Here is a 22,194-nt window from a genome sequence, read left to right as displayed (position 1 = left end):
AAAGAGACTTATACCACCCTATAAAGAATGTATATATGTCAGCATTTCAAAACATAACATAACACTGCGGGTACAAAGGTGCACAGCTCACGCCAACGAACGTTTAGCTGTATCTAAGAAAGAAATTTGTGCATGACCTGCGCTTACAGACCAGCAGCTGGGGTCCAATCCCAACCCTTTTTCACACACTACACATACAACAAAAAGAGGGAAGGCCACCCAGCGCTGATCTAGAAGAAATAGTCAAAATATGTTAAATGATATAATAAAAATAACCAATAATAATAAAAGTTTTGTAATAATCAAAGGGGTGACCCTCCATAATGGAGGATAACTCCCAATGCGCCATAAACAAATTAGCGGAACTTGGAGCCAGTCTAGTGCCCGTGGCTATGACACGAAATTATATGAAACCAACTGATTGCAATTCAAATATTGAATTCACAAGTAACCATCATTTTAACTGGCTAAAACGTATTCCCACAGGCCAGTTCCAACGGATTCGAAGGAACTGTACTGAAATTGTAGAATATGAAACTCAATCAGAACTTTTGAAAAAACATTTCATATCAAAGGGATTTGATAGTACTGAAGTAGAGGAAGCTCGGATTAGGATGAAGAATGTGAATAGAGATGATCTCTTAAACAATAAGGAGAAAGTACAAAAAGAATACAATAAGGAGTGTATACCTTTTATTACTAAATATAATAATCAATTCCGTCAGATTGAAAATATAATTTTAAAACATTGGCAGATTTTATATAGGGACCCTGCGTTAAAGAAATTTATAGAAGAGAAACCCACCTTCATTTATCGACGTGCTGATAATCTGAAAAAGTCGTTAGTACGTAGTGTGATATCAGACCCTGGTTCTAGGAAAATGATTAAAACGGAAGGTTTTCATTGATGTGGGGTATGTGCTATGTGTAAAGCATGTAAAAGTTCTAGTAATAAAATAATTCAATATAGGTCTAATCAGACCGGAAAAAGCTATAGTATTAGAGATTTCATCACCTGCCACAGCAAAAACTGTGTATACCTATTGGAATGTGACTGTGGCAGCCAGTATGTGGGGAGGACAACCCGAATGTTAAAGGAGAGGCTTGCAGAACACTGTAGAAATATTCGTAAAGGGTTGGAATCCCATAGCGTTTCCCTTCATTTTAAAAAGAGAAACATATGTGTGATCTGAAATCTCTTATCTTTTTCTGTGGAATTACAATATCCGCCCCCAGATGGAGATCTAAGGATCAGGAGGGGGATTTAGCAAGATTGGAAATGAGGACTATTTATGACCTATGCACTTTAGCCTCTAGGGGTCTCAATATCGATTTTGAGACCAAGTGGTTTTTATGATTGTACTCAGATGTTTTACACATTTATTTTTATTACATGTCTATTTTTATTATGTGTATATTTATTGGTGATTTTGTAAGTCTGTGTTTTCGTTTTTCACGATGGCATGGGAGTCCGTTAGAAGCATCACTACTCTACTGTTTAGTTTAGTTGCCGGTACTGATTGGGGGATGATCCGTCCGTGGGTGTGGTCACCTGGTGTCCGTGTTGTTGGCTAACGTTGGGACCTCTAGTGACAACTTCCGGATGTGCGTTCCATCCACCGGAAATACGAATGCGTGTCACGGCGGTCATACCCATGGATCGGGGCTGATGCTGATGACGACTTCCAGCTGCGCATTTATAGCGACCGGAAATAGGATCACGGACACAGTGAGTCGTTTCACACAGAGGATCAGCGTGTCATGAGAACCAGGACTGGACTTATATGGAACCGGGTTCTCCATGGACTAATATTTATTGTTTAGATGATGAGGGACCACATTTTAGTTTCTACTGGACGGGGATTAAAACGTGCATATATGCATCTTTTTCATTATGATGAAGTTATCTTTTTTAGGTATTTATGAGCTGATTTTTGATATATTCGATTTTTGATGTATTAGTTATTTATTATGGCATTTATTATGAATTTGATTGTGGACAGGGAAGTGTCACAGGTGTGTGTACTGATGATGGTCACATGGGTGTTATACATGGTTAAAGGGGAGTCTGGAGCTCATTTCTCCCATGCACCCTGAGGAAGGAACATCGTTCCGAAACGCGTTACTGGTGTGGGGGAGACTGCTGCTACCTGGCCAGACCTGAGAGGGACGTTTGCTGTAACCATTTGGGAAAAACATCTACCCGGGTTAACATCAATCTCCCTATGTTTTTTACAGTGCCTACCTCTAGGCCTATTCTGGTATGCAGGAACCCCTAAAGGGGTCACTTTTTATTTGTTGCCTTTTTATATGTTAAGTCTTATGTTTTATTAAATATCCGTACTGTTTTACACTATGAGAGGTCGTCTCTTATGATTTATATTGGAGGTCCTCTGGTAAGTACTGGATACAGGGGAGTGAATGACGGTGATAGGAAAGTGAAGGAGGATCTAAAAAGATACCTTTATGTGCACTCATCTCACTGTGTTTAGGTGAGCATCTATTTTCAAAAGAAAACTATCCTTGAAGCTCATCTTTCCGGTTTATTACAGAACTTTTATTATTATTGGTTATTTTTATTATATAATTTAACATTTTGACTATTTCTTCTAGATCAGCGCTGGGTGGCCTTCCCTCTTTTTGTTGTATGTTTAGCTGTATCTGCTTTATCAAGGCAATCTGAGTGTCTGTCTGTATCTGCCTTATGTTCCCCGCTGTGATCGGCAGTCAGACAATCCCCGTTGCCCCAATTAGCATATTGTGTCAGAGTGTGACATCTAACCACAGCCAATCATTTTCCACCTAGCATCATCACTTGCATGGCCAATCAAAGGGGGATATTGGTAACACACCCTTCATACACACGGCTGTTTATCTAGGTGTGTTGTCTTTATATGAATCTTTTAGGGTAAGGGTGGGTACACTTTACAATGAACCGATGGGGCAACCGGTGGAACATTGTGGTCGCTGCAACATGCTGAACGATATAGCGCAATATATCGTTCAGTGGACGCATAAAGAAAGCATGGAGTCTTACACAATATCTTCTACTGTGCAGCATGGCTGATCAGCTGATGTCGTATATGACCTGTGGGAGCACGCAATCAGGCGTACACACAGGCCCTGATTCAGACACGCTCGCACCCGCTGGCTGCTCGCTGGGTCTGTGGGCGTTTTTTTTTTTTATATCCTCCAGCTGCACGCAAAGCTGTGGAAGACCACCCACAGCTTGTGCAAGCGGCCAGGAGACCATTGCGATAGTCGCAACCATCGGCCTTTGCGATGAGACCCTGCGATAGGGTCTAGACTGCCGCAAGGCCGAGTGGACTACCTGCTCTAATAGAGCAGGAAGTCCACTACTGACATCAGTAGTGATGTCAGTTTGCCCGCCCAACAAATTCCAGGCGTTCCTAAGGGAATGTCTGCGTTTGTCCAGCCACCCCCCCACCTGCCCCCCAAACGGGCGAGCTGTCACTCACCATCGACAGCCGCCCCGTCTTGTTGGGAGCCCCGTAGCGACTGAACTTCAGTTGCTCAGCGGGGCTCGCACACACCGGACGCGGCGCAGTGCGCAAACATCAGGCCACTTGCGTGCGGCTCTGAATGAGCTTCCCTGTGCGATACGCATTATATGTCACTCCAATTTGCCTGGAAACAACATATTGTGCCGATATCGCTCTAGTGTGTACCCACCCTCAACAACCCCATATTAAATGTTTTAGGTGATAATTTGATCTATCGATTATAGAGCATATAAGAAAAAAATATTTAGGATACGTTCCACATACACATATGACCATCTATGTACACCATATTGGTTAGTAGCAATATGACGGCTTTCTCATTGATTATATGGATGTATTATATTTTTACACTTGTTAAGTATCTGGGTCTGCTGCCTTTATACTGATCTTTTAGTATAAAGGCAGCTTTATACTAAAGCTGCCTTTATACTAAAAGATCCACTAGCAGACCAAAAAACGACTGCACAATTACGACATTGTAATCTTGCAGTCGTTTCACAGTCTGTGCTGTGCCTACACTGAAAGAGCAGTCGTTCAGTGTAGGCACATCAATCTGCAAACATGCTCAACCTGACATTATCGTCAGGTTGACCAGCATGTGCGGGCGAAGATTGATGTCGGAAACGACCAGCAGGAGCGCGCATCGCTGGTAGTTTCCGACATTGATGTGCCCGATTCATGAGCGATTGAACGATAACGATATAGTTATCGTTCAATTGCTCATAGAAATCGTCAAGTGGATGTGTGCCTTAAGTCTCATCAGCCCCATCTTGAGTGTTTTAGGGGATTGATTGATCTATGGATTATAGATCATTAAGTAGTGATAGGAACCTAATGGCCTCTAAAATGCTAACTTAGCAGGAGAAAAAATACATCTCCATTACATACCTTTTTGCTGCTAAACTTAATTATTGGAAACACAGTGTGAGATTAGTAGTCTTTTTGTGAAATGCATTAATGATTCAGAGGAAGTGCGATCAATCACAATGTTAATGCTTTTGGCAGTGCACAATCAGAAGATATGACGATTGAGGCCTTTATGTGGCTATACTGGCAACACTCTGGCATATGATGGAGGTGACCAGCACGACAGTATAAGTGACACAGACACTTACTTGGAGGACAGTTTTCTTCATCCGAACCATCTCCACAATCATCGAACAGGTCACATAGAAGGGTGCTGCTGACGCACTTGGTGTTTTTACACTGGAACTCCTGCTTATCCATATCGCAAGTCTTTGGCTGGTGGAAGTCTAAAGTGGCAAATGGAAAAAACACGAGAAATACGGTTAATGAATTAAACAAAAAAAGACAAAAACTAAGTACAAATATGGAAAGGCTATGCTGATACAAGTAAAAACTTTAGTAAATTGAATTTTGCCAATTTATGTGCTAGCTACGAAACGATTAACACTGAAGGTGCGTACACAAACAACGATTTAATAAATGAACGATTTTAGTAACCGATTTTCGTTCATTTTTTCAAGGGAAAAATTAACAAAAATCGTTTACTAAAATCGTTCATTTACTAAATAATGAACGATTTTTTTGAACTACAAACGATTTTTGCAAATTCCCTTACTGAAAATCGTTGAGTTGGTCAGTCTGACTGAACTACAAACGTGAATGAACGATAATCGTTCATCGTTTTAACTCAGAAAGTGAAAGATTTTTTCAACGATTGAACGATAAACGATATCATTATCGATAATCGTTCAAAAAGTCGTTGTGTGTGTATGCACCTTGAGGATTAACTCCTGACCTAGGAGATGCCCTCTGTGTACACAAACAGTGTTAGTGTCTCCAGATACTGTAGTATTACTAACAGCAGTTTACAAGGCCTTACAATTAAATTATTTATTGATTTTAAATATTGTGTTACTTGCCTGTGACTACTGTATTACGCACCTCATTACAGGGTCTCCTGTGTTTAAGATTAGCTAAAACATTTTACCGCCACAAAGAAAAACTGGATTGCACAGTTTCAAATAGCCTGGAGAACATTACTACATCCCTCCAGCTGTTTTCTCATTTAAACTAGATGGTATAATTTGACTGCTGTGAACTAAAGAACAAAGATCTCCATCACTAATTCATATACTGTAACCACCTCTATAATAAATACCTTTTTTTTTTATCCCACTTCCATATAGTAGTTGGTACAAATCAAATGACTAATTCCCACACTATAGCTTTTATTTCACTTACCACAATTCTCTTCGTCAGTGCCATCTCCACAGTTATCGAGCCCATCACAGACCCGTATTGTGCTCAGACAGACACGGTCGTTCCTGCAGCGGAACTGTCTGTACGGAGGACAAGTGAACCTCACTGGTAGAGACACCAAGAGAAAAAAAAGGGACAGATCATCATCAAGCAGAACAGCGATGGTCTGTAATTATCATTTTTACAATATAGGCAAATGCAACTGTATATTTAGAGCAGTATGTACATACTGTACATCCCAAATTAAAGGATTAATTAATCTGAATCATTTCCTTTAACACCACTGAGTCGCTCAGAGATCACTCTGGGGCGAGCACAGCGCCACCAGCAGGAAGCAGGGCACTCCACCTCTTCTTCCCAGATACTACTCCTATCACTGCCAGGCAGTTCAGTTGTCATTAGCAAAGAGAAGACCGGTAATAGTGCAAAAGCCTGCACAGCTAAACCACAACAGAACAAATTCCAAAAGGGACAGGTCTGTGACTCTCAGTGACTTTGATGAAAAAGATTTAGTGGTAAGGTAAAATAATAAATGTTTTCTTTTTGCCATCTAGGTGAAACAGATATCACTCTGGAAATACACCAAAGCTGTCATGTGGAGAAGGCCCTTAGGAGACTACTGTCTGACCTACCTTCCTCCTAAAGCCCACTACTGCTAAAACACAATCTTTACCCAACAGTCTTAAGTATAGAGATACAAAGATGACCCTGTGCTCACCCGGATACCTTTTCAGGTGAACCCTCGGCTACCATGACTAGTCAAAACCTACAGTCCAATAGCATGGGCACTGAAATGATAGCAGGCAGCTGGTCTTCCGTATGCATAAGTATGCCCAGTAAGTAAGCTTACAATTCATCAGGTTTTCCGGACATCAGATACTTATTTGTTACCATTGTCCAAAACTAGGAGACAGAGGTCACATACTGAGGCGTGGATGAAACCCTAGTGTGTAGCTCGGATTCTTCACTGATGACAGCCAAGGATGAAAAGTCAAAAACAATGCTAGCAGTAATACAGACTACTAATGATATCTAGAACATAATGAGGAAATGTAGGACAGATCTATTTGTGTAACATATGCCAGGTGGACAACTGCATTTCAGGATCGCACAGTAGATACGGTGGCCTACGGGATATGACTGAAAAGCAGCTAGCACAAATTGTACGTGAGATTTATGGCAGGTGGACAGAGATTTTTGGAAGGATGGAACTTTAAAAAAGTTAAAAAAAAAGTCCTAATTAGCTACTGCCTGAAACTTTCCAGTTGAGATAAAAAAATAGCAATATTTTACCATCCCCAGGTAACTACAGTGCCAAACCTACCAGAAACTTTATTTACGTGAAAGGCATTACCACTTACAGTAAATCACATATGACATTATGAACAGCAAATTATTTACTTTATTTTATTCTTTCTTTTGCTTTAGGAAGCCAAATTGAAGCTAGCATACTCAGCGCCCCCTTAGAGAAAGAGCCCCTTAAATACCTCAGTATCAAGCAACATAAAATATTAGACATTTTCAAGTTAATGTACAATAAAACCTTTTCTGCTAGAAGTCCACTAGAGTGCACTGGTTCAATAAGTAAGGTAACAAGATTTCTCATGTGTGTAATGTTCTCTATCTCAATCTAATTTCCCACCAGGCCAGAGCAGGTAGACCACTGCTTCCCCCTCACAGCCATTAGACTGCTCCTCATATCAGCCATACTGTCCCAACATCAGTTGTAAGATGGTGGGGCTGGCAGAAACATGGTCAAACATTGAGGTGTGTAGTGTGATTAGATTTCTGCATCTAAAGGGCACATCAGCAGCTGAAATTCACCGCCAACTTGTCGAGGTGTATGGTGATAACGTCAGGTCATGGAAACAGGTTTGGGTTTGGAGTATTGCCTTTGATAATGGCAGGAAAGACGTTCAAGATGAGCAGTGACCCAGCTGGCCAAACACATCCACCACAGAAGACAATATATGCCGCACTGAAGGTCTGATTCAGGAGTACAGGTGCATTGAAGTTAGTGATATTGCTGACAAATTGAACATCTCAGTGGATACTGGGTATAACATCATTCATGAGTAACTGGGCTACAGGAGAAAGTGTTCACCCTGGGTACTGAAGCAACTCACAGAAGTTCACATAACCAATAGGATTGTCTCTCATGCACTTGACACGGTACCATGAGGAGGGAGTGCAGTTCCTGCAGTAGGCAATGAAACGTGGGTGCATCATGCGACACTGGAGATGAAGCAAGCATCCATGACATGGAAGCATGCATCGTCCCCACCTTCATAGAAATTCAAAACAACTACATCAGCAAAGAAGGTCATGGCGACCGAGGTTTTGAGACCACAAGGATGTGCTTCTTGTTGGATTCCTCACCAAGGGAGATACTGTGAATGTTGTCAGCTATTATGACACATTGAGCTGGTTGCGGAAGGCAATTTGTTGAAAACGACCTGGGCTGCTGCGAACTGGCATTGTATTGCTGCATGATAACGCCAAGCCATACACACACGCGTGAGTTGGTTTTGGTCCTACTATTGGGAGGTACTACAGCCCTGACCTTGCACCGAGTAATTACCATCTCTTTGGCCCATTGGGTGGAGGATGATTCGCAACAGATGGTGAAGTTTAGCAAGACATCATATTACACTGATTTCTTCTATGCCAGGAAAGATACCTTGGTGTACCATTGGAACAAACGCTTAGACAAGTATGGGGAAAAATAATCTGTACCAAGGCCATACTATTGATTATACATATATGTACGAGTTGAATAAATTTACACAATGAGAGGTCTTGTTACCTTATTTATTGAACCAACCTCGTAAATCTAGCAAATTACTATAGTAATCTGCCTGGCAATAATCTAAGAAGTTGGTCAGCCTTTATGTTAATACCGACGCCGGAATGCTGAGGACTCCAGCCCGAACGAAGGTAAATCCAGGGAGCCCTCAGCGTTAGACGTGGGGGGGAGGGATGGTATTAGGGAGTCTAGTGGGATTAGCGTTAGGTTTAGGGGGGAGATTAGGGTTAGGCACCCCTAGAAGGGAGGGTTAGGCACCACTGGGGGGAGGTTATGTTCAGGCACCCCCCCGGGAAGATTAGGTTTAGGGTACGGGGAAGGTGTGTTAGGTTTAGGCACCCCTGGGGGGGGAGTTTAGGGTTAGGCACTAGGGGGGAGGTTAGGGTTAGGCTCCACTAAGGGAGGGTTGGGGGAGGGGAAGGTTAGTATACTTACCTACCCCAGTTGGGTTCTCCTCATGTCGGGCATCCGCTGTCGGATTTGAAACGGCGGCTTAACAGCCACCAGCATTTCAATCCCATTTCGTTCTAAATAAATGATGCAGCTGTATGTTACAGCCTGCCATTGTGACTGACTATAGGAACTGGACAAACTCGCATGTGCAGTAATAATATGTTCACAGCAACTAATCAATAATTACAGGGTCACATATAAAAGCAGTACAGGTCTCCAAAGTGAAGGAGTCCCGATATAAGTATTATCTATTTCTGCTTACTCTCCCGGAAATTCTGGGAGATTGATGGGCAACTAGACCTCCTGCCTGGACCTGTGAAGTTGATGGAGCAGCACTGTGATGAGGCAATTCACATCATTGCACCAGACCACACTGTTGCAAATTGTGGGAGGACCCGTGCTCCTTACACTTGGACCTGCAGGATATCCTAAAACATAGGCAAGTGTAGTCTGAACCTATGTAAGGGTGAGACAGAGGAAAAATAAAGGACGTACTATTGTTCATCTCTCTTTAAATTATTACGAAATATTTCCTTTTTTTTGAGAATTTAAAAGAAAGAAAAAGCAAAGATTGGGCCTAGTTCTGATTGGAAGTGGGAGCAATTAAGCTAAAATGAGTTCTGTTCTTCAAGTGCCATGCCTCCTGTTGTTAGAGCTGAACTCCAGAGAGGTTTGTGACTTCCAGATGGCTGAAGAACATTTTGTGTTCTTAGTATCTGAAAAAAAACATATTGGATAGAAGAGCAATTATCGACTGAAGCTAAACACAGGTAGCTAGCTACTCACAGCATTCCTCTGGTCGCTCATCAGAGTTGTCCCCACAGTCGTCCTCTCCATCACATTTCCAAGCCAATGGTTTGCAGAGTGTGTTGTTACACTGAAACTCATTCAGTGGGCAAGTTCGGACTACTGAAGAGATGCACAATAAGTACAGGATATTAATTAAGGCTAAAAAGAAAAAACTAATCAGCATACTCTTACATACAGTGCATCCGGACAGTATTCACTACGCTTCACTTTTTCCACATTTTGTTATGTTACAGCCTTATTCCAAAATAGAATTAATTTTTGTCCTCAAATTCTTTACACAATACCCCATAATGACAACGTGTAAAAAGTTTTTTGCAATTTTTGCACATTTAATAAAAAAAAAAAAAACTAAGATATCACATGTACATAAGTATTCACAGCCTTTACTCAATACTTTGTTGCACCTTTGGCAGCAATTACAGCCTCAAGTCTTTTTGAATATGATGAATATGAATATGATGCCACAAGCTTGGCACATTTATCTTTGGGCAGTTTCGCCCATTCCTCTCAAGTTCCATCAGGTTGGGTGGGAAGAGTCAGTGCACAGCCATTTTCAGATCTCTCCAGAGATGTTCAATCGGATTCAAGTCTGGGCTCTGGCTGGGCCACTCAAGGACATTCACAGAGTTGTCCTGAAGCCACTCCTTTGATATCTTGGCTGTGTTCTTAGGGTTGTTGTCCTGCTGAAAGATGAACCGTCGCCCCAGTCTGAGGTCAAAAGCGCTCTGGAGCAGGTTTTCATCCAGGATATCTCTGTAAATAGCTGCATTCATCTTTCCCTCTATCCTGACTAGTTTCAGAGTTCCTGGCGTCGAAAAACATCCCACAGCATGATGCTGCCACCGCCATGCTTCACTGTAGGGATGGTATTGGCTTGGTGATGAGCGGTGCCTGGTTTCCTCCAAACAGAACGCCTGGCATTCACGCCAAAGAGTTTAATCTTTGTCTCATCATGGTCAGAGTCCTTCAGGTGCATTTTGGCAAAGTCCAGGCGGGCTGCCTTGTGCTTTTTACTATGGAGTGGAATCCATCTGGCCACGCTACCATACAGGCCTGATTGGTGGATTGCTGCAGAGATGGTTGTCCTTCTGGAAGGTTCTCCTCTCTCCACAGAGGAATGCTGTAGCTCTGACAGACTGACTATCGGGTTCTTGGTCACTTCACTGACTAGGGCCCTTCTCCCCAGATCGCTCAGTTTAGACAGCCGGCCAACTCTAGGAAGAGTCCTGGTGGTTCCAAACTTCTTCCATTCATGGATGATGGAGGCCATTGTGCTCATTGAGATTTTCAAAGCAGCAGAAATTTTACTGTACCCTTCCCCAGATTTGTGCCTCGAGACAATCTTGTCTCGGAGGTCTACAGACAATTCCTTGGACTTCATGCTTGGTTTGTGCTCTGACATGCACTGTGTGGGACCTTATATAGACAGGTGTATGCCTTTCAAAATCATGTCCAAACAACTGAATTTACCACAGGTGGACTCCAGTTAAGCTGTAGGAACAACTCAAGGATGATCAGTGGAAACAGGACGCACCTGAGCTCAATTTTGACATCCATGGCAAAGGCTGTGAATACTTACTGTATGTACATGTGATTTCTTAGTGTGTTTTTTTTTTTATTAAAATTGTAAAAATCTCAAAAACACTTTTTACACGTTGTCATTATGGGGTATTGTGTGTAGAATTTTGAGGACAAAAATTAAATTTATTCCATTTTGGAATAAGGCTGCAACATAACAAAATGTGGAAAAAGTGAAGAGTTGTGAATACTTTCTGGATGCACTGTATATTTTCCCAATTTAAAAGAATGTATGTAAGCCTAATGAAGTTAACTAAACAAAGTTCCAAAACATCATGCCAGAATAATCCTTGTTGTTATGGGTTAGTCATTGGTATGAGCTGCATAATGAAAGTATATTACATTGAAATCATCAAACACAAGAACTAGGCAAGATTAAGGGCTGTATTCAGTGGCAGCTCCAGATGTGGGGCTGCAGCGCAGGCCACAATTCAAATAGGGGAGTCACACCAACTGTCAGCGAGTCCCAGCTGGAGATGTTTGGCAGCTTTTAAAAGGGCAGTTGGTGTGGCTCCCCTATTTGAATTTTGGACTGCACTGCAGCCCCACCTCTGGAGCCGCCACTGGCCGTATTGAATTAGCGGTGAAAACAAAAGTTTTTTCTCCAAAAAATGCAAAATTTAAAGTACCCCCACATTTTTTCGTAAGTTGTGTACTTTGGTGAAAAATGGGGGGTACGCTATAATCAGTGCAAGTATATTTTCGTGTGGTAAAAACAAAATTTTAAGACCCGTTAAAAAAAAATCTGCTTGCTGCGGCCGAGTGCAATGTTTAAAACACTTGACGCATCCATAACGCCCCCCGAAAAAGCAGACCCAATACGTTAAAACCATTTTCAACAATGTATTTTTTTCAACCCAAAATTTGCGTGTCTGTTTTTCACCAAAGTATGCAACTTCCGAAAAAATTTGGGGGGATAATCATTGGTGGAGTGGTCCAAAGGGTTCTGAAAGAAACATTTTTAGCCAAAAATATGGATTTTGCATTTTTTTTCTCCTGGTCTGGGAGGTTTTCTTCTCCATTTTCGCCATGTTTGCCGTTTTTTGACCGAAAAACAGCCGTTTTCGCCACTAATTGAATTCGGCCCTAAGTGGAGTGAAGTGTACAATCTTATACAGTATTGAAACTCAAGATTTGCAGCAAATTCTAATTGCAATGAACAGTTTACCACAAATAGTATTCTACAAAATATCATCAATTGAGGCCTTGCCTTCCCCAGTGCGGTCACTTCCTTCAGTACATTATGCAAATTAGCTGTGCTCCAGGATCCTGAAGACTGAAGGACTTATGATACTGTAGTGACACATGCACATGTCCAGTCACAGGAAGAAGTGCACAGGCAAAGTGGATAATTCATATTGCCTAGGCCTGGTGTGGCTGAACCTGGGTTCTTCAACTGCTAAGTCTATATGTTAAAAAGAAATTTTTTTCTAGCATATAAAACTAGCTTAAACATGTGCCATTGAGAGGAGTAGATAGAGGGCTTTGGGCATAGAGAAGTGCTTAAAAACAGCTACTAGCTTTTATTTCCAGACTGCTAAGTTGGACTGACTGCATCTGTATTTCAGCTGTTTGCATGAAAGTCAAATACACATGAATGGGATCATCAAGCAATAACTCAATATGCAGAGTGCATAAACCTTACCTCTAGTACTGCAGTTCATCTCATCACTTCCATCTATGCAGTCAGCATCAGCGTCACAAAGCCAGCGATGGGGGATGCAATGGTCATTTGTACACTGGAACTGGTCATGCTCGCACCGCACCACACAGCCTATCTGTTTAAAGTGGAAAAAGAAGGGTGAACACTGGTGGTACTCTATACATATAATTAGATTACCTGCTGATAAATAGAACAACATGATAGACCTAAAATAAATCAAGGCTCTCATATATATGCATCTATGAGGTTTTTCATGTCTTTGCATATGGCCAAGGATACACTATGGGAACTGTTGTTATTTTAAATTTATGTTAAACAGTCATTTAATGGAAAAATAGAGTTATTTACTTTGCCGATTTCTGAAAGATGCCTATACCGGCGGTATCCTGGTCACCTACATAGAATATAAGAGCTAATGTCCATTCCTCGGGGGTCCTGTGTTGAACTCACTTACAGGTGATTGTCTAGTGGCCATGTAATGCCAGTTGGTGGTAGGGTACAGACAGCAAAATTAACCCCAAAAGATATCTCTAAAAATCAGCCAGAGTATGCCCTTAACTCTCACAATTCAGATACATATTCGATAAATACTACATTCTTTATGTGGACAAATCCCATAGAAAATTAGCTGAGCATTAACAAAAATTAAAAAAAGAAAAAACAAACCCCAGTGTATAATGTTATTGTGACTAAAGAAAAAATACACACATTTATGGAAATATTTATAGATGTTTAAACAAGTTATTTTGAGCTGAGAGGGTAAAATATAAAACAAAAAAAACAGTGAACTTTTACTTCCCATTCAAAGCGACACCATGGGGATCACTGACAGGAGAGGGGCCCACAAGACCCCGCTAACAAATAACTTGTTTTGTGAATCTTTAAGGGCAAAAAAACAAAAACACTCAGAGACACTAGTAAAGGATACAGACTTCTGAAATAATAGTTACTTTTATTGGTTAGGGATACACTGAAACACTCCCAGCTATTCATAACATATTAACCCCCACGTGTATTGGTTTCTCACCTCATCTGATCCATCAATGCAATCATGATCCCCATCACACTTCCAACGACCAGCAATACAGCGCCCATTGGCACATGAGAATTCACTTTCTGAACATTTTCGAGGTGCTAAAATAACATAAGAAATAGGTGGTCGTCTAGCTTGGTATGTTTTGCTTATAAACATTAAAACTCAATGTAAAAGCATACGCCTACATCCTTCACACCGCAAAACAGGAATGGCTACTACACATTATCCCCAGATGGGTAAAATGAAACAAATAAGAACACATACTGCACCAGACACATCAGCTACATAAGCTATGGTACTGGAAATGCAGATCCTTTATATCAGTGTAACATATTACCAGCCCTATCAGCCCAGGGACTAAGATGTTCCCTCTGCGTTGTGTACATATGCAATGCCAAAATCATTTTGGATATGAAAAGCAATGGGACAGAAAAAAAGTGGGGAAAGTGTGCTAAACTTTAAGCACCATGAAAGGACACGGTATTTTTAGGGATCTAATTAAGTAATATTCAGAAATCAGAAATATGGGCAATTTGAGGCTCGGCAGCCATGGCAAATGCCCTAATTTCTGTTCCAATGGGTATTCATAACTAGGGAGTGTGTAGAACAACATAAGATGAGAAATGCAGAGGTCCATGGTGGGAAACTGCTACTACTGTCATCACTGATGATATGGATGAAAACTGCTTCTATGCCATTGGGTTCCATTCGGTTTCATATCTTAAAACATATCTACAAGATGTTACATTGAGTGAGCTTCTACACACTTCCCAATATGACGTATTTTCTTGCGCTAAAAATGTACTTCCCTGAATAGGCTGGTGTACTACAGAGAGAAATGTGCCCACCCCCCAAAATGGCTATAGACAGCTTCTTTGCCCAATAAATAAGCAAAGCACACTCGCAGTTTCATCATTGATAGTATGGTATGAATATGTGTTCTTATGATGGTCAGATCTCTGCAAAATTGATTGGAGTAATGTACTTATGCAGTTTTGCCATAACTGGTCCAGCCAACAAGTGTGGCCAAATCACGACTGGTTTTGATGCGGTATGAGAAAGTCTGGAAAGTGCATATAAGGCATTTGGGTTATGTAATAGCCTGCCAGATCCAGACATGGGCACAATTCTGGCGAGTCTGCTCATATTTTCAAAGTGGCAATCACATAAAAGTTTAAACCAACCTGCATTTAGCAGGCTATTACATAAGCCCCAGAGTTTCTGTTTAAACCATTCCAGAAAGGTATGCAAAGTATTATCATCTGACATTATACTTACAAGATGGATATGACTAGTGTGTATATATATTTTATCTATTTGTACAATGTTTTTTCTGTCCTGAGTTTTTCAGGAGGCATGCTTGGGTTTGTACCGTTAGGGACACACCACACCAGGGAGAGAGAGGAGGGCAGGAAGCATACAACAAAGGGAAATAGAGAGCGAGCAGCATTGGTTAGCCAGTGTTAAATGTAAAGATTATTCAGCACCTACCTCTGGATGCCCCCAGGGACGACAGTGTTAAAATGGAGAAAAACATAACATGAGGTGAAATGGTACCAACACAAATACACAACATGTGAGAACAAGAGGTGAATTTCTATGCTGAAAGAACGTCCTAGGCCACAAAGAGATGATATGGGTAAAGATGGATTAAAGGTTCCAGAAAATGGTGACATAAGGAAAAAGACGTAAACAAGTAATGCAGTGAAACTACAGAGACGGAACCTTGGAGCAAGTAAGTAGGAGGAACACTGCAACAATCTCAACAGTCTCTCCCAACTTCAGTCCTCAGGGAATCCTAACAGCACATGTTTTCCAGGTCTCCTCACAGAATCACAAGTCAAATAATTCGTGAAAACCCACATAATTAGTGAAACCTGTGGCTATTTTACAATAGGTCGGTCAGTGATGAATGACCATGCACTCCTGCATGGAGTATAGAAAACCTGCACTGTTAGGGTTCCCTGAGGACTGGAGTTCTGAAACCCTGAGCTACAATATACGCTGCCAGTGAAGGGAAAACAAAAAAACAGATGGACGCAAGTTCATTTTGTTGTTGAAATAGGTGTAGTATAAGGGGATGAGATGTTTCCTGATGACCCAAACAGACCTAGTGATCCCGATTCCAGTCATGCCTTGTTACACCTGATGCGATACAGATATTTAGCAATTGTAAAGGAAGAATAAAATGCACATACTGCAGGTCTCCTCATCAGAGTTGTCCCCACAATCATTGTCATAATCACACTGCCAGCGCCCAGGGACACAGCGGTTGTTCTTACAGCGGAACTGATACGGTTCACATGTTCGTTCATCTAGAATCAGAGAAACAAAAGACAAGTCAGGCTTACACACTGCAGGATAAGTAACTCTACTGCTGTATAACGTCATGTTTGACATGGAAATAGCCAATATTGTACAAACGTGCCCTCTTCAATCTTAAAAAGAGGTAACAGACAAACACTAATCCATATTCAATTGTGCCATAAAGACAATAACCTTAACAGAAACATTAAAAAAAATTTGAAAAGAAAAAGCCATACCACATTCTTCTTTGGGCTCATCAGAACTATCCCCGCAGTCATCTTCCCCATCACATTTCCAGCGTGCAGGGATGCACCTCCCAGAGTCCTTACACAGGAACTCATCCACCCCACAGGTCATCTGAGCTGCAGAACAAGAGGAGCACACATCTTACATAATGCATTGTGAGTTGCATGATAGATATATATATATATATATATATACATATACATACACACACATACATACACACACACACTAACTCCTAATCTAACACAACTAGGGACATACACAATGTGCCCACAGGATACTCTACCTGTGGCCCATTTATATGAACAATGCAATGTTCAGGTGTGTCATATACAGTAGGATGATTCAGTCCCTGATGCAGATTTGGTCGCAAATTAACTAATGCTGTCGGGACTGTGCATGCGCCATAGATGCAATGCGCATGACTCGCAATGGTGCTGCTGCTCCAGTCACGGTGCCCTGGCAGCCCACAGCATAGCTCACAGGCTGCAGGCGATTCAATTGGCGTGTCAGCATGTTTTCTGGGTGTGCCAAAGCCAGTGGCTGCATCCTCGGACGTAGTTTCACTGGCCATGGCAGCGTAGGGTTACACAGAGGTCCGATGCTGCGACTAATGGGCATTATGTTGATACGATGCTATGTCTTTAGACACTGGCAGCGAATCAGAGTAGCCGGCAGTAGATGTCTTTTTACACTAGACGCCCCCTGCAGCTTTTGCATATTATGACACAGCCGCTGCATACAAAGACGCATTTGCTTCCACCTCTGTATCAGGCCCTTAGTGTGTTACCAGATTAATTAATATGCAAAAGAAGATCTTACTGCAGTTATCTGGTTCATCAGATGCATCCACGCAGTCATTGTCTCTGTCACACATCCAGACCCGAGGTATACAGCGCTTGTTAATTGCACACTGGAACTGATTTGGAGCACAGGTAACTTCAGCTGAAAGATAGTAAAATATAATAAACAAACATAAGCTTCAACAAAATGCACCATGAGGATGAATAAATGATGTGAAAAATAAAATAACTAATTCTAACCGGAAATAGTACCAGAAACAAACCAGGAGGATCTGTGGAAGAGGACACCCACATCCCTCCTGAAGTTAGACAAAGATGAACAAGCCTATCAATGGAGCAGCCATGAATCTGGCCCTGGTTGTTTGGCCACCTGGGATACAGTGCCTCTTGTACTGGTGCCACGACCAGCTGGCAAGGGGCAGCAGCACCGGATTGTCCCACTGGCAATCTTGCAGGGCAGCAGAGACTGGTAGCTTCTTTTTTAGGATTACCTCTCCCAGTCTTTGCTCTCCTTTCTTACATGACAGCGTAGAAAATAAAAAAACAGCCACAAAAGGACAATAACAGAACGCAGCACGAAAAAGAGAGCGAACCTGCAAGATCAAGCTTGGTGACTCACAGCGGACAGTGTACTGGACGGGAATGTTAAAGCTTGTAAAAAGGCTGCTGCTTATGGTGAGTTCCTGCACAGACTTAGTATTGCTACTGCAGCTACAGCCCATCATGGGTAATAGACAAAAAGGCACTGTCCCAGTAGCCGGGAGAGAGAGTGCATTTGTTTGGTATCCATCCGCTTTGGTGTGCAGCCACTGTACAGGAGACTAGTCATAGCATTCTATTCATTGATCCAGCTCCACCAGAGCAAGGCTACAACTCTGGATACAGGATCCCAACAACATGGGCACAGCTATGGGACCTCCAGAACCTTTCCAAGCCACCAAACATGCAGAACATCTCAGTATAAGTCTTCAAGGCTGCCACAACGATCCAGAGCAAGAATCCAATAAAAAAAATTAAAATAAAATAAAGCTACAGTAATGCTGCAGAAGCAGCCATTTGAAAGTCCACAGACTAGCTGATGTTCTCCTGGCAAGGCATGAAGTATACGTGGGAGTATCTACAGAATTAAAAGTGCTCCACCATCCCCCACAATAGCTCAATGTGTTCCCAGCTTTCCCCAATGACACAAGAAAAAGTATTACCCTACCATGAATGCTATGAACAATTAAAACTAAGCACACAATCAGGGGTATTCAATATGGGAGCGATAACATCGTTTTTGCGTTAATATCGCACTTTTGACGTCATTATCGCAGGTTTGACTTTTACACCGTATTCAATTTCAAAGACTTGTTGCAGTTTTGAAAAGTCTTTGATAAAAAACGGGGATAACTTTTCACCATTGAATAGGTGTCGAAAAAAAGTGCAGAATTGGGGTTTAGGGGTGCAGGCTTAAAAAACATAGCCTGCACCCCTGGGAATGACATTTAAAAAAGAACTGTGTCAAAAAAAGTTTTAAAAAAAATAGGGACACCCCAAAAAAATAATTTAAAAATTGGGGTGAAAAAAAAAAAAAAATGGGAAAAAATTTTTAAGAATAGGGAAATAGGTTCAGGGCTATTCTGCAAGTATGCAGCAGATGTTTTCTAGAATAGAATTATAGCGGCAGGTGCACAAATGCAGAATTTTTAAAAACTTACTTTAGGGACATAAAAATATGCTAGTACCCATTTTCATGTACCCCAAATTTGATGGGACCACTTAAAAAAATGAAAAAAATAACCTAAGTGCTCTTCTGCATCACTTCTTCAATGTCGGGAAAAAAACACCTGCTGTCGCTATTTAAATCCCCGACTTTCAATTAAGGGCTAAAACGGGGGTACCCATAGTGTTCCCACATGTTTATACTACTTTAGGGGGGTCTTACAATTTTTTTAAGGAAAAATTCGTAACTTTACGCAAATCCAACTTCGGAGTTTCCCGTTTTCGTTAATTTTATATTGAATACGGGTATAAGCAGGAGCGCGCCTGATACTTTAACGCAGGTAAAAACTCCGATATGAAACGTTAACTTCGACAGTGAAGTTAACGTTTCATATTGAATACCCCTCAATGTAGAAAAATTAAACTGAATCTGTTTTTTCCCACAGCACAAACAATATTGCTATGACTTCAGTAATAAAATGCTTACGACACTCCTTTTCATCATCTCCGTCACCGCAGTTGTCTTGACCGTTGCAGCGGAAGATGCCTGGTATACAGCGATTTGTGTTGGTGCACTTGAACTGACTGGGCAGGCACACGTGAATATCTAAAGGAGGAGAGAGGCAAAACAAAGCATCCAATGGAGATTATAAACATTCACAGCATACATCTGCTAAATGTGTGTGATGTAATTTGAACCAATTGCATAAGAAAATATGGCTGCTATTTCCTACGGCTAAAATATGAAGGTTCCCAAACAATATGGCACAGAGCTAGTTAGCACATCCCTGGTGGAGATTTTCAAACATTCTTTAGCACATTTAGGAAAATTGCTCCACAGCAAACAATGAAAAGGTAATTTGTTCCTAGCAACCAGTCACACATTTGCTTTCATTTTTGTAAACTGTACTAGAGAAATCATAAATTAAATAAAACTAGCTGATATGTGCACAATTATCTGTAGAATAGTTTGCATGTATGTCCATAATAATTTAGTAAATAAAGTTTCAGATCTGTCAATTCAATAATTTTTTTTCATATTCTTTACGAAACAGAACATTTGGTTTACCAAAGGATTTCAAGAGAAAACTAACAAATTTGGACAAGGCATATTCATCTCACTTACAGGTGGGCAAAGTCCACCTAACAAGGGATGGCTGGCAGTCACTGAGATTGGTGAGACTTAACAGCAGATGGCACTGTAACTGAATGTAAAATCTGGATGTACACTGTATTCAATTGCAGTGTAATTCAACAGAGGATTCATAAATAAGAAGATGACATCCTCATAGATATTATTGTATTTAGATATTGAGCACCAGAAAACACCACGTCTCTTAATAAATCATTTAGTTTATTTCAAAACGCAGCCAGGATACATTAAGACATATAAAATTTGCTATATATCAGGTTATGTGGGATTTAATTTTTCATCGTTTGTCTAAGACAGAGGTTCCCAAACGCGGTCCTCAAGGCTCCCCAACAGTTCAGGTTTTAGAGATATCCATGGTTGAGCACAGGTGGTTAAATCAAATTGACTGAGGTACTAATTAAGTCACCTGTGGTCAAGCATGGATATCCTTAAAACCTGGACTGTTGTGCCTTGAGGACAGAGTTTGGGAACCTCTGGTCTAAGATATTAAATATGCAAATTAGTTCTGGGAAGAGGCGAGGGTATCAACTTTTTAGGCCATTTCCTGTAATTGGATCAATAAATATTTTTCCATGTTCAAATTAAAGCAGATTTGACAAATCTGCCTCATTAATCATTTCCATGATTATCCTCATTGCGAATTTGCACATCGATATTCCTTCTATTAAAAGCCAATCACAATGAAGATCTAAGGAACTTCATGTGCTTTCTCCTGGGACTCAAGTAATAACCCTCCTGTGTCTCCTATGGCTAGAGAGACCAGTCAGTTACCTCCGATAGTGTTTAGATTTTCAGAATCATTAAGGCTCATGCATTATTTGAAGAAAATTAATAAAATATAAATAAAAAGGCATAGCAAACACAAAACTACACTGGCAAAGGCCTTACCACAGTTGGCTTCATCAGAGTTGTCCTGGCAGTCATTGTCCCCATCACAGATGAATGCAGGATTGGTGCAGATACCTGTGGAGCACTGGAACTGTCCTGGGCGACACTTAAAGTCCGCTGTATAGAGATAGGCAAGAACAGTGAGAACATCAGAGTAGATAAACATTGTCAGACTTTGATACACAGACTGTATATAGAACAGAAACTGAAATAGAGCCGCCTATGAAATCTGTTCCTTTTAATTCAAGAATGAAAGAGGAGTGCACCTGTCTGTTAAAATGTGATGTAATATGGGTGTCGAGTACCCTCCCCCCCCATCCTGATGTAATATGGGTGTCTGAATCCCCCTTCCCCCCCTAAACTGTGTGCCAAATCACCTTTACTCACTCAGCTGAAAGGAGATGTAAAGCATAAAGCACAGGTGCCAAATGTTATGGGTCACACGTGCTTCTAAACAGAACATTTTCAGTAGACAGAGTGGAACACTTATCGGAAATATTAATAGTTAACTTATTTTACGTACGGCAATCAGCAGGCTCATCTGAGCGGTCACCACAATCATCCTCTGTGTCACATTTCCACCAGAAGGGAATACATTTGTCATTTTTGCAGACAAACTAAAAGTTTGAAGAAGACAAAAGTTAGCAGTACAGTGCTGATCGCCTCTCATATTATCTAGTCTAAAGCACAGGTTCTCAAACTCAGTCCTCAGGACCCCAAACAGTGCATGTTTTACAGATTCATCTCACAGCATCACAAGTAAAATAATTAGCTCCACCTGTGGATCTTTTAAAATGTGTCAGTGAGTAATGAATACACCTGTGAACCTGCTGGGTGACATGTAAAACGTGACCTGTGTGGGGTCCTGAGGACTGAGTTTGAGAATCACTGGTCTAGAGAAACACACAAGGAACACTTATTCACCACATCACAGTACATGACAAGTGTCTTGCTATCCAAATATTGCACTCTGATTAGCATGATGTACATAGGAAAT

At 41.2% G+C, this 22,194-nt stretch overlaps 1 protein-coding gene across 2 annotated transcripts in view; it reads right to left on the bottom strand.

Moving 5' to 3' along the window:
• The window catches only part of LRP1 (LDL receptor related protein 1), a 252,774-nt gene that overhangs the window by 27,812 nt on the left and 202,768 nt on the right, over positions 1 to 22,194 (bottom strand). The window contains exons 61-71 of one of the 2 annotated variants that reach the window (XM_088465881.1): positions 21,721 to 21,814; positions 21,198 to 21,314; positions 19,644 to 19,763; positions 17,472 to 17,594; positions 16,640 to 16,765; positions 16,295 to 16,411; positions 14,088 to 14,194; positions 13,043 to 13,175; positions 9,796 to 9,918; positions 5,733 to 5,855; positions 4,640 to 4,777 (exon numbers count right to left, since the gene is read on the bottom strand). In XM_088465881.1, coding sequence (XP_088322007.1) covers positions 4,640 to 4,777; positions 5,733 to 5,855; positions 9,796 to 9,918; positions 13,043 to 13,175; positions 14,088 to 14,194; positions 16,295 to 16,411; positions 16,640 to 16,765; positions 17,472 to 17,594; positions 19,644 to 19,763; positions 21,198 to 21,314; positions 21,721 to 21,814 — 1,321 coding nt within the window. The remainder of the gene's footprint in view (positions 1 to 4,639; positions 4,778 to 5,732; positions 5,856 to 9,795; positions 9,919 to 13,042; positions 13,176 to 14,087; positions 14,195 to 16,294; positions 16,412 to 16,639; positions 16,766 to 17,471; positions 17,595 to 19,643; positions 19,764 to 21,197; positions 21,315 to 21,720; positions 21,815 to 22,194) is intronic. The other variant, XM_088465882.1, reaches the window with a different exon arrangement.

This window comes from Taudactylus pleione, unplaced genomic scaffold (genome assembly GCF_031769625.1).
Source record: "Taudactylus pleione unplaced genomic scaffold, aTauple2 ptg000065l, whole genome shotgun sequence".
NCBI classification, from domain to species: domain Eukaryota; kingdom Metazoa; phylum Chordata; class Amphibia; order Anura; family Myobatrachidae; genus Taudactylus; species Taudactylus pleione.
This window is presented reverse-complemented; position numbering and strand designations above follow the sequence as displayed.